We start from the raw sequence: 12,283 nt of genomic DNA, 5'->3' as shown, positions 1-12,283 counted from the left end.
GCTCATTGACCAGTGCATTAACATTTGTTCAACATTCAGCTATATGGATTGCTCCAGTGTCATGATTACCCACAGACTTCTTGAATGGGAACAGATTTACTCCATGGCATTCTTTTCATTTTGCATAACTTCTGTTCCCCAGATGATAAGTTTGCTTACCATAAACCTGGATGTTATGTCATAGACAGGTAGATGGTTCACACTTTACTACAGTACTATTTTATCGTAGTAAGCACTACAAGTCTCTGATTCTCTTGTTACATAGTGACAGTTGTTATACATTTTATCATATTAATAATGTCTGCATATTTAACACCCTTCTTTTATTAGTACCTAATAATATTCAGTAGTTTCATTGACACAGGAGTTGTCATCTGATCATCTGTAATTGCATGACACTTCACTAATTCTGAGCAGGTTTGTAACCAGAGTGCCAGTGATCATGGTGATTCTGGAGTCATGAATAAATAGTAAAGATACACAAGCAGAACAAATTATTATTTTTAAGATATCATGAATAGCAGCTGGTCGTAGCTTTGAAGCATTTCCTTGAAATGAAAGCATTAAAATGCAGGAATGTTACTTTTTCATATTATATATCTACATCATATTCTGCCATGAGTAGCTGCAATCATACCCCCAACAAACTTAGGTTGCTACCAGTTGTGTCACTCATGGCATGGTCCATGTGTATGTCCTTGTTTACTATTTAATGTTCATTAGTTACTGACACAAATCTGTCATTGCAAAGTGTATTTATGTGTAACTGCAGTGCATAGCAATAAGTAATGTTTATGTTTGTTTCATTAAATACTCAGAAAAGTTTCTTAATAAAAGTTATAGATCTTAAAGTAGTATGTATTTTGTTGTGTTTTTTTAATATGATAAGCCATATTAAAAAAATGTAAAATTTGATGATAAGCTTGAATCAGAATTAAATTTTCCTGATAGTGTTTTGTGGAGACACTCAGTTCTCTTGAAATCCTTAGTAGTTTTCATGGCAAATGCAAGCAGATGAAGATACAATGTGCATTCATTTAATGCACTTCTTGCAAAAATATATACAGGAGTAGTAGAACAAAATCCAGCTTGGACTGCTTTGATTTACAAAAACTGACAATACAAACTCTTGTTGCATTTTAGGCACCAACAGGTGGACGAGTGACAGTGTTCCAGTCTTGTTTGCCCAACCATGGCCCTGGGTTGCTTACTGTTCGTGAAGACCCAAGCCAGCGTGCTGGTAAAGAGGCACCACATCTTAACCCGGCCACTGATTTCTACAAACGGCTAGCACTCAGTTGCTCAGAACAACAAGTTGCTGTTGATCTTTTCCTTATCAACAGTCAGTACAGTGACCTGGCCACAATTTGTAAGTTTCACTGTGCTAAAAGATTTTACAAACTTGAAATTTTCCATTATGTTACAAGCCAGTGTTTGAAAATTCCTGGAGACATGCTTCCCTGGCTAAACAAAAGTTTCATGCTGCCATCCTAAGGGGTAATCATATGCGACAGAATTCACATAAAGAGATAAAGAGGCACCACATCTTAACCCAGCCACTGATTTCTACAAGCGGCTAGCACTTGATTGCTCAGGACAAGTTGCTGTTGATCTTTTCCTTATCAGCAGTCAGTACAGTGACCTGGCCACAATTTGTAAGTTTCACTGTGCTGAAAGATTTTACAAGCTTGAAAATTTCCATTGTGTTACAAGCCAGTGTTTGAAAATTCCTGGAGACATGCTTCCCTGGCTAAACAAAAGTTTCATGCTGCCATCCTAAGGGGTAATCATATGTGACAGAATTCAGTTATACTACTTCCTGTCCCAGAGAGTTTTCCACATTTCATTTTTAGCAGGCATGAAAGATGTACTGCAAAAATAGTATTGTAACAGCCAGATAATAGTCGCTGCGAGGAGTAGCCGAAAGAACAGGGGACCCACCAAGCACATCCTTGGAAGAAAAGGAACGGGGCTGCACCATTAGGCTATTCAGGATGAACAGCCTTAAGGAGGGAGCAGTGTGACGTGTTGCGCTATGGATGGCCCTCCTCCTCCTCCACCAGCCGTGATGTGCTGAGCAAAGCCGAAGTGAGCCAAGTCTCAGCACACTGGTCGCTATGCAACGCAAGTAAACAGCGGTTGCTAGGCAAAGCGAGTAAACAGCGGTGACGTAACACGGAATGCCGCGGTGGCTATGCANAAATAGTATTGTAACAGCCAGATAATAGTCGCTGCGAGGAGTAGCCAAAATAACAGGAGACCCACCAAGCACATCCTTGGAAGAAAAGGAACGGGGCTGCACCATTAGGCTATTCAGGATGAACAGCCTTAAGGAGGGAGCAGTGTGACGTGTTGCGCTATGGATGGCCCTCCTCCTCCTCCACCAGCCGTGATGTGCTGAGCAAAGCCGAAGTGAGCCAAGTCTCAGCACACTGGTCGCTATGCAACGCAAGTAAACAGCGGTTGCTAGGCAAAGCGAGTAAACAGCGGTGACGTAACACGGAATGCCGCGGTGGCTATGCAGCCGTAAAAAACTCCCGACAGCGTTGCTAGGCTATCGGCAAACACAGCGTCACACAACAGTGGTGCCTGTTACGTAACTGTTTTCTCGTTGTCCGGCTGAGGGTTTATAAGGGAACTACACAGCCACACTATGAGTTGGCCGGGGAAGAGTATTCAGTCAAGTAATTGTAATACTGCAGATAGCAGTAGTTGTTAGATTGTAAACTGTGTCATTGAGCGAGTGTGGAATAAAATTCGCTATATCCAATAAGGCATGAAGTTACTTGTTGCGTTATACACCCAACATGTGACAGTATGTATTGTGTATGTATATTCAGGCTTACAATTAAATTATATTTTGTTTGTTTTATATCTAAACAAAATGTAAGTTATATTAGAACATATTTGATTATGTTATGCATCTCTTATTTATAAAGGATGATAAGAATTTACCATATTTACTTTGAGTTCTGGTACTGAATAGATGTGGCATTTTGAACAAACTAATTTCCTTCCAGGAGTGGTGATAGTATCCATTGAAATAAAAATGGGGGGGATCTTTGCCATGTAAGTGGGCAAGTTTAAGAAGGCTCTCTGTGAGACTCTTTTGATGGAATGTGAACAGGTCCTTTGAAAGTGCTAAATAATGGTCCCATAGATCTCTGAATCTGATTGTTGTGGATGGGTTTATGTTAAAGAACATATCAGTCTCCTGCCCTTATCAACTGAGCTTGAAGACTTGAAATTTTGAATTTATATAGCCATTGCTTCAGTTGTAGAATTCACAATGCAGAAAGTCTGGGATAACTTTCCGTTTCACTTGGATTTTCACAGTTACCACTCAAGCTCATATTGAACACCCACAAAGCTAAACAGAAAGTTATATTTCATGTTTCCATTGATACTGAAATTACTTCAGTAAGTCTTACTTTCAACAGAATACATTTCATTTGTATTGATATGTGCAAATCCTTTTCCTTAAATTACTGACTATGAATTCTTCCATTTATATTAGCTGGTATGTCGCGGTTCTCTGGAGGTTGCATCTACCACTTCCCACTGTTCAAGGCTTCTGACACAATACTGTCCGACAGTTTTGAGCGGTCTTTTAGGAGGTATCTCACCAGGAAAATTGGCTTTGAATCTGTTATGAGGATAAGATGCAGCAGGTATGGCAGTAAAGTAATGTTAATATATTGAAATGCCATAGAAGTGCACAGTCTAAGTAAGGTGTGTTCATCTTTTGTGCCTATTTTCCATTGGAATCAAGCAGCTAGAAGAATTATTGACATCCTCAGTTTTTTAATGTTTCGTATGTGGAAGAATGTGACCGTAAAGTATGGGGTTTTACCAGTAATTATGACAAGTAATTTCTAACTTTCTTTCCACAACATTTTATACCAGCTGTACTTGCAGGTTCCTCTCCCAAACTGTTTACAGCTAGTGGTCCAATAAAAGTACCTTTACTAACCCTGTTTTGCCTCAGCTATACAAGGAAGAAGAAAGTGTGCATTTCACAGTCAACATGCTGTTTGTTTTGTCAGAGACTTTGCTTGACCTTGAGACAAAAGCACACAGATACAACTCATGATACTATGCAGTCAAAAAACATTGGCCAACTCTCCAAAGTGTTACATAAATGCAAAAGGGATAGTGTTCTAAGTCCACATTTAGAATGATTTGGTGGCTTGAGGCTTGATTCCTAAGCTTTTAGCTAGCAAGAAATGTCCACCATGTAACATCTTCATTCCAGTAGCATTTTATTGTGTGTTGTTTCACTTGGCTAGTGAACACATGTTGGCAATTTTGTAATTTTATTTTTGTAACACATTAAATAGAAAAAATGTTCACTCATAATTATGGAACAAAGAGGAGCATAGGCATGAAGTCTTACAGCTCTGTGAAGGTGGTGGCTTATGAAGCAAAATAGGTAGATGATGTAGGCTGACTTCCAAGTCATTTTTCACAGTTCTTAAGAACAAAGACAATACAATCAACTGTCCTGTGTGATGGAAGCCATCTCATCCGTAGCAGATGTCTAATGCAGAGAATTAAGATACTGAATCCACATTCTTCAAATGGTTTTCTCAGGCAGGATCAGCTGCTGTAGGGGTTAATGGATTATTGATCAAAGCAGAAGCTATCCATTCTGCAGCATGCTTGAAGATCAAGATCTTTCAGTGTTCTTAAGGAAGGCTTTACTGTGTCAAAGAAAAAGAAAGCAATTGTAGTGACAAAGCATGAGGTGAAGTAGCTGCATTTACAACCAGCCTGTGGTGTAGCATATCAAAGACTATGTTAAACTCTTTGTGCGTTGTATACCTGCAGACAATAGTGGGTTAATTTATGCTAGTAAAGGATGGATCCTAATAAGTAATCTCCTGTAAGCAGAAGGCCTCAATGTAAGTAAGAGAAAATGTTTAACTTCTCAGTTCAGATAATGCAAAAAATGTTGGTGGATTATTCTTCATTACTTCTGTAAGTCCTGATGGTCACACTTCATATAACCTATGAAATGTACACTCAGTGTAACAATGCTGGTGCATTCGCTAGATAATTGCCTCTTGACATCCTAGAAGTCCCTTTCGTTTAATTACCAAAAAAATCATAATACCTACAATAAAATGTATTGCTCAGAAAATATTTCCATCTGTTCAAAAAATGTTTCTCTCTTTAAATATTTAATGAGTTGTGCCTTAGATACATCCAGAAACTCTTGTAGGTTTTAATGTAATGTGCTCATTATTGTTGTCCAGTTTAAACCAAAATTATAAGTGATTGGCAGTTTTTTAGTACTTGTCCCCAATGTCAAATTTTATCACAATTCCTTTGGTGGTTCTTGAATACTCACATGCATTATGAAGCTAATAGGCCCATTTTTTAAACTTTTTCATTTTCACCGTGCCAAATAGAATAAAGATTGCTATGCTCACATTAGTCTTTTTAAATCTCAATGCAACTTAATGCCATACTGTGATATATATAAGTTGAAATTATAAGACACACTCAGAGGTGCATATTTTAACTATTTTTGGACATTACAAATACCCATTAGGAGATGCATATAGTGAGTTCACTAAATTCTTATTACATAGAGGTTGCACTGAATTCACTTTTTTAATGTGTTGTTTCAGGGGATTAGCCATACATACCTTCCATGGCAATTTTTTTGTGAGATCAACGGACTTGCTGTCATTACCAAATGTGAATCCTGATGCAGGGTTTGGTATGCAAGTGTCCATTGAAGAAAGCCTATCTGACTTGCAGAATGTCTGCTTCCAGGCAGCAGTGTTATATACTTCAAGCAAAGGTATGAAATTACTTCATTTTCCTGTAAGTACAGTAAGTACACTACCTTCCAATAATATGATCGTATCTCATTTCCATGTCCCCCCCCCATAATAATTTCTATATTTTAGAGGGAATTTTCGAAGGATGTAGTTGGAAAAGCAGTTAATAGCAAGCGAAATACAGGTTTCCAAAGACCAGTGATTTTCAGCTAGTGTGATGCAAAGGGTCCACACGTGTGCTGCGGGAGTTTGCGGGAAGGTCAAAAAGAAGTGAGAAAAAATTGAGGAATAAGAGATTTGTCAAGATCCATGATGAACATTATTTTTAAAAATAACACAATGATTAGAATATTATCTACTGAACTTTTAAACAAGATCAATTCACTCAATATTAATGATAAAGTGTCTCCTTAAAAAGTGGTGTGCTGTGACAGTTTCAGTGTCTTGTTCTGTGTGCCATGAGTTGAAAAAGGTTGAGAAACTCTGCCCTAGACACTTTGGAACCTCCCCCCCCTTTTTCCCCAATGCATGCTGAGTGCCCCACCCATCTCATTCTTCTTGCCTTAATTAAGGTAAGTCAGTAGTTATGTGACCAAGCAGCATGCCATGGTGGCATTAAGGGCAGTACAGGTAAAAAAAAACTGCTCGTTAATCACAGCACTAGATATAGATTGACAGTCTTCTTTACTTCCAGAGAGTGATTAGCCAAATAATCTTATGTGATGAGTACAAATTGTAAAGCACCGCATGATGTAATTTGTACCATTTCTGTGTTACTTCAATCCTGGGCTCAGATGTTCTCCTTAGCACTTTGTTCTGGAATAGCATTAATCATGTTTTCTTCACATCCTGTGGGGAAGACCAAGTTTAATGCCCACATGAAGCTGCTGCAATAAGTTTTCCTATTATTATGCCTTAAAAAATGCCGCAGTTTTTTTTTTCATTGTGAGATTGTTTTAAAATTATAGTTTTTGTCATTTTCAGCAAGTGAGGGTGGTTCTGGACTAACCATTTTATGTAAATTTATTTTTTTCAGGTGAACGTCGAATTAGGGTGCATTCTCTCTGTTTACCAGTTGCTGCCAACTTAAGTGATATTTTGTATTCTGCTGATCAGCAGTGTATAGTTGGACTACTTGCAAAAATGGGTAAGGTAACATCTGTTAGCTGCAGTTATTCTTCATAACCTGTCCTGTCTGTATAAATTAACTAGGATATAGAATCTTCATTTTTACCCACTTGTTTCATATGAAATGAGAAAATTGCTGTGTTTGCAATATTAGCTGTAGGATGTTTAAATTATGTTCACAGAAATTCTCTCTTCAAACTGGAAGTCGGAGATTCAAATGAAACAAATGAAAAATGTTTATTTTTTTACCTCTGCCATGGAGTAAATATTTATTTATTTGTTTGTTTGTCTACCTGTCTTTATGTATTTGCTTATTTATTTATGGGTTATGAAAGAACAGTCTGTTGGACACAACCATAAACTGAAAATGTTAGTGCAGAAATGCTGTTTGTAATAAGTTGTCTGATTCCAGAGAAAGCCATTCATTGTTTTAAAGAATACAGATACGACTTACAATGGCAGTATGTAGAAGATAAAGTGAAGTTCTGTTGTTATAGTAAAGGTGATGTAATTCATGCATATTTAGGCCATAACATCAATACTATGTAAGATTTGAGGCTTTCACGGCGGTGACTATGAAGAAAGCAGTCTTCTGGGATTTGGCACCATGTCTATGTGGTGTTAACCGACGTTTCGGAGGAACATATCGCCTCCATCTTCACGGTAGAAGGAAAAATATAAGAAATCCGCAAGTGACGAGACCGTGAGAACCAGTAAAAGCAGACTGCTTTTACCTCCGAAACGTCGGTTAACACCACATATACACAGTGCCAAATCCCAGAAGACTGCTCTCTTCAACATCAATACTGTTCGAAAAGAACTTAACAGACATATCACCAGTAATTAAGGAAGAGTCAGTAAAGTACATCTGTAATTGATTCTACACATTGCACTGATAAAGCAGTTCTATGGTTAGAAAATGTAATAGTGTAAAAGTTCTGAATCGTCTCGACAGACAGTTAAAAATGATGTTGATCCAATTCTTTATAGGACTTCTGCAAAGATATTCCCAGTGGAGTTCTCAGCCCTATCTTATACAGCCCTGTTTATTTCCTAGTAGGGTCTTATATTGATATGACTAATGTCATCAGAGATACACACAGGGTGTAACTGAAGGTGTCTACAATCTTTGGGCATTAGTTCCACATTCCAAAACAGTGGAGAGGTAATGGTATCCCTTACTTCTGCGCTGTGCTGGTGGTGTGCAAGATCACCTAGTAGAACCTGGTTTTCTTGCTGCTGATGCCAGCCAAGGTGATCTGTGCCTTGGCTTGGGCGAACCACACGTTTGGTTCTCATCCCAGACGTGCCAGATGACTTCCTCTGCAGCATCTGGTCTAGCCAGCTACCCTACCAGTGTGGGCAGTTCCCACAGGGGTTTACTGTATGTGTATAAAATACAACAGGATATTAAAATGAAAGATAAGAATGATCCTGCTAGAATCAATGTGTATAAATATCACACAGCAGGATAGGATAATGAAGGACTGTAGAGAACAGCGGAGAGCGTGGTGCTGTGGGCTGGATGCAAATAAAGGGGTATTTTAATGACAGTAAAGTGATGCATGACCAGCTGGACCACAGGCCCATTGGCAGAGTAATGCAGTACATAGCTAAAAGAAGTTAAGTACTTGTCTCTTGGCTCTCTTTTGAAAACCTAACATCATGTTGCTGGTTAATATTACAATTTTTTTACGCAGTTGGTGTAATGTTTAACTGTGAATTATTTTCAGCTGTTGACAGATCACATGAGTCCTCACTCTCAGATGCCCGGGATGCATTTATTAATGTGGCCATTGATGTTCTGTCTGCATATAAATTGATACAGTCCAGTGGAGGCCATAATAGTTTGCTCACTCCTTACAATCTTCGGTTGCTTCCTCTCTATATATTAGCTCTCCTTAAATATGTGAGTATGACAGTTTTTTATTTCTTTAAAGGAAGGGATGGATGGGTGGATGAATAAATAGATTGAGAAATGTAGTTGTGCCCTATGGATCCTCATAAGGAGGGTGTGTCACAAGTCGGAATAAATTATCTCACATTCAGAAAATAGACCTAACAAATCAATAAGAATGGTGTTAGTAGGGCAAGTAGCATGCATGGGGATGTGATAAATATCTACATGCATCTTGAGTCCTTGAGAAGCTGATAATTGCTTAGCTGACCAAGAAATTCCTCACTGTTTATAATGCCCAGAGGCTCATTCCCATGTTCACAGGAGTCTGCCACTGCACCCTACCCCTAGCCATTTGAATCTAGTCCACACCATATGTCAGATTGATTTTCGTGTTATCCTTCCAGCTCATCATAGGTGCCCCAGGAGGTCTCTTCCTGTTGGGCATTCCAACCAAAATTGTGCATGCTGTGTGTTACACGCATCTCACCATTCTGTTGAAATGTATATCAGATTTCGGTGAGAAAACTTTACGGTAAGAGGATACTATTAAAATGTATCTTGGAGAAATAGGATGCGGATTCATCTGGCTTATGGTGGAGCTGAGTGTTGGGCGTTTGTGAACGTTATGATTAACCTTTGGATTTGATACAGTATGGATGAGTAACTACCAGCTTTTCAAGAAACAGCCTCTACAGATGAGTGAGTGAGTCATGGGCAGCTGATGTGAATACAGAATGAATTACTCACTTCTTATAATTCTCTTTATGTGATTTCATTATAGGTGGCTTTCAGAACAGGCCAGAGTACACGATTGGATGATCGTCTGTTTGCCATGTGCCAGATGAAGACCCTACCTTTGACAAGCTTCATTCAGGCCATCTATCCAGATATGTATCCTGTGCATTATTTGGATGACAAGGTATGCTTATTTTGTACACAGAATTGTTTTCATAATAATATGATAGCAACTAAATGATCATTAGGATATTTCATGGTACACACGAGAGAGTTCCTATGCAATGGCTCTCTCTCTCTCTCTTTTTTTATTGCTAGTGGGATGGGACTAAGTACCTTGTGCTGAGGCCACTTCTGGCCTATTGTACCAGCCCCAGATGATAGGTGAGGGTGACTGTGGAGCATTGGTGGAATGACAATTGGCAAGGGAAACCGAAGTACTTGGAGAAAACCTGCCCCAGCGCCACTTTGTCCATCACAAATCCCACTTCACCAGACCCAGGATCGAATTCAGGCTGCCACGGTGGGAAGCCAGTGACTAACCACTTGAGCTATGGCATGGCCTACTGGCTCTCTTATTGAGTGGTGTTTGAGGTAATAAGTAAACTAAACATGTACCACCATCACAGCCAGTAATTATATTGATTAACTAGCTGTGCCCAGCCACGCCTTGCTGTGGCTCAGTCTGCCCATTCTTCCCCAGTTTGATTTGCAATTACTCTGACGCATTGCTTCCTCTCCGCGAGTACGACGACCCACGTTTGATCTTCTGCGAGGCATTATTTAAATGAACTGAAGCAGATCGATTGCACTGATGAAGAAAAAAAATGCTAGCAACGGGCCACTGTTATTGCATATCCATGGAAGTATACGCTAACTGTTCTAGCATTACTATTGAAACAACTACTGCGAATGCAACGTTGAGTCAAAATTTTGAAGCGCTTGGACGGGATAAGGAATACATTATCGAAGAGTTAGTTTCATCTGTAGCTTAGGAAATGCTAGCAATGGGCCACTGTTATTGCGTTTCAATGGAAGTATATGCTGTTCTAGCATTACTATTGAAACAACTGCTGGATTTCGAAGCGATCGGTGAAGAACTTTTGGAGATCTTCAATAAGAGAAAACGAACATTTACATTTTTATTTAAAACTCTTCGGAGCTGGACTATTACAACCTGGTTTCGGACACAATTGAGGGCACGATCTGTTGTTAGCAATGGCCCACTGTCATTGGGTTTCCATGGATCTTCGATAAGAGAAAACGAACATTTACATTTTTATTTATATAAGATAGATAGATAGATGAAAACGACACAGCCCAATTCCAAGGCAATGTCACACGAAAAATTAAATCAAAATGAAAATAAATCGAAACTGTTTATATTCGGCGTTGGCTATCCCAAGGCTAACTCCTTCAGTGCTTACCTCCAGGCTCTCTTCCGTATCCCATGGCATCTGCCCCGAAACTGACTGCTTCTTGTCCAAGGTGGGCTATTTATACCTCGGTGGATGCTGTGATTTCACGCGGAATATCTTGTGATACTCGAGACACTCATGATACTGAACAGTCGCCGGAGCTAAACTCTCTTATACATATAGCCAGCGCTCGGGCGGGATAGGGAATACCTTATCGAAGAGTTAGTTTCATCCGTTGCTTAGGAAATGCTAGCAACAGCAAACTGTTATTGCGTTCCCATGGAAGTATACGCTAACTGTTCTATCGTTACAATTGAAACGACTGCTGGATTCGGAACATGTGGCAGGTTTTTACCTGTCACGGGTGTGACATCTAGATAATAGGCACACAGAAACGCGCGTGTTCGAATGCAACGTTGTGTCAGAATTTTGAAGCGATCGGTGAAGAAGTTTCGGAGATCTTCGGTAAGACTCAAACGAACATTTACATTTTTATTTATATAGATAGATAGAAGAAGCTTTCTTAGAAATAATATTGGTATGGAAATCTTGTAAGTTGTCAGTCTGTCTCAGAAAATGCTGAGATGAAAGCTTAAAATGGTCCATTAACCACTGTAACATCCTTTGCATTTCTGTGTTTACAACATCTTACCATATGATGGTATATAACCAGTGTAGTTTGTAAGCTGTTGTTAAATAAACCACGATTCATTGTTGTCATGTGTCTGGTCATATTTTTTACACTGTATGTTGTACACTTAAAGAAAATTGTAATGGTAGTAGAATATATTTCATCAGATAAGCGATAGAAGCAGTGATCCATAATGGTGAAGTAAACTATATGTACTATGACATGATATGTACTCAGACTATATACTAGTACTCATTTTAGAGAGTAGGAAGTTAATGAAGAAACCAAACTAATAATATTTCACATCTTACATATAAGTATGGTAGGAGATGTCAATAGGACCGCCTCTGTGGTCTAGTGGTCAGAGTTCCTTGCTACAGATCCAGAGGTCCTGGGTTCGATTCCCGGCACTACCAGATGTTATGAGAAGTAATGGGTCTGGAATGGGGTCCACTCAGCCTCGTGAGGATGACAGAGAAGCTGTTTGAAGGAAATAGTTGCTCCAGTCAAAAAAAAACGAGATTAACCCTTTGACGTGGTCATTTAAATTCCGCGGCCGCGGCTCCTGCGGTAATATATTCAGCCGGCCATTTAAATTTTGCTCGAAAATTATTTATTCATCATTGTTCTTAAATTCTATGAGATAGGAACATGAAACTTTCACTAAAATGATCTTAAA

General features: G+C 39.0%; 1 protein-coding gene across 2 annotated transcripts in view; it reads left to right on the top strand.

Moving 5' to 3' along the window:
- LOC111869300 (protein transport protein Sec24A) overlaps positions 1-12,283 on the top strand; it is a 48,653-nt gene that overhangs the window by 28,142 nt on the left and 8,228 nt on the right. For both annotated transcript variants that reach the window (XM_023860705.2, XM_023860706.2), the window contains exons 12-17: positions 1,144-1,369; positions 3,518-3,671; positions 5,637-5,812; positions 6,829-6,939; positions 8,654-8,829; positions 9,602-9,739. In XM_023860705.2, coding sequence (XP_023716473.1) covers positions 1,144-1,369; positions 3,518-3,671; positions 5,637-5,812; positions 6,829-6,939; positions 8,654-8,829; positions 9,602-9,739 — 981 coding nt within the window. The remainder of the gene's footprint in view (positions 1-1,143; positions 1,370-3,517; positions 3,672-5,636; positions 5,813-6,828; positions 6,940-8,653; positions 8,830-9,601; positions 9,740-12,283) is intronic.

The sequence above is a fragment of the Cryptotermes secundus genome, unplaced genomic scaffold (assembly GCF_002891405.2).
Source record: "Cryptotermes secundus unplaced genomic scaffold, Csec_1.0 scaffold274, whole genome shotgun sequence".
In the NCBI taxonomy this organism is placed as follows: domain Eukaryota; kingdom Metazoa; phylum Arthropoda; class Insecta; order Blattodea; family Kalotermitidae; genus Cryptotermes; species Cryptotermes secundus.
This window is presented reverse-complemented; position numbering and strand designations above follow the sequence as displayed.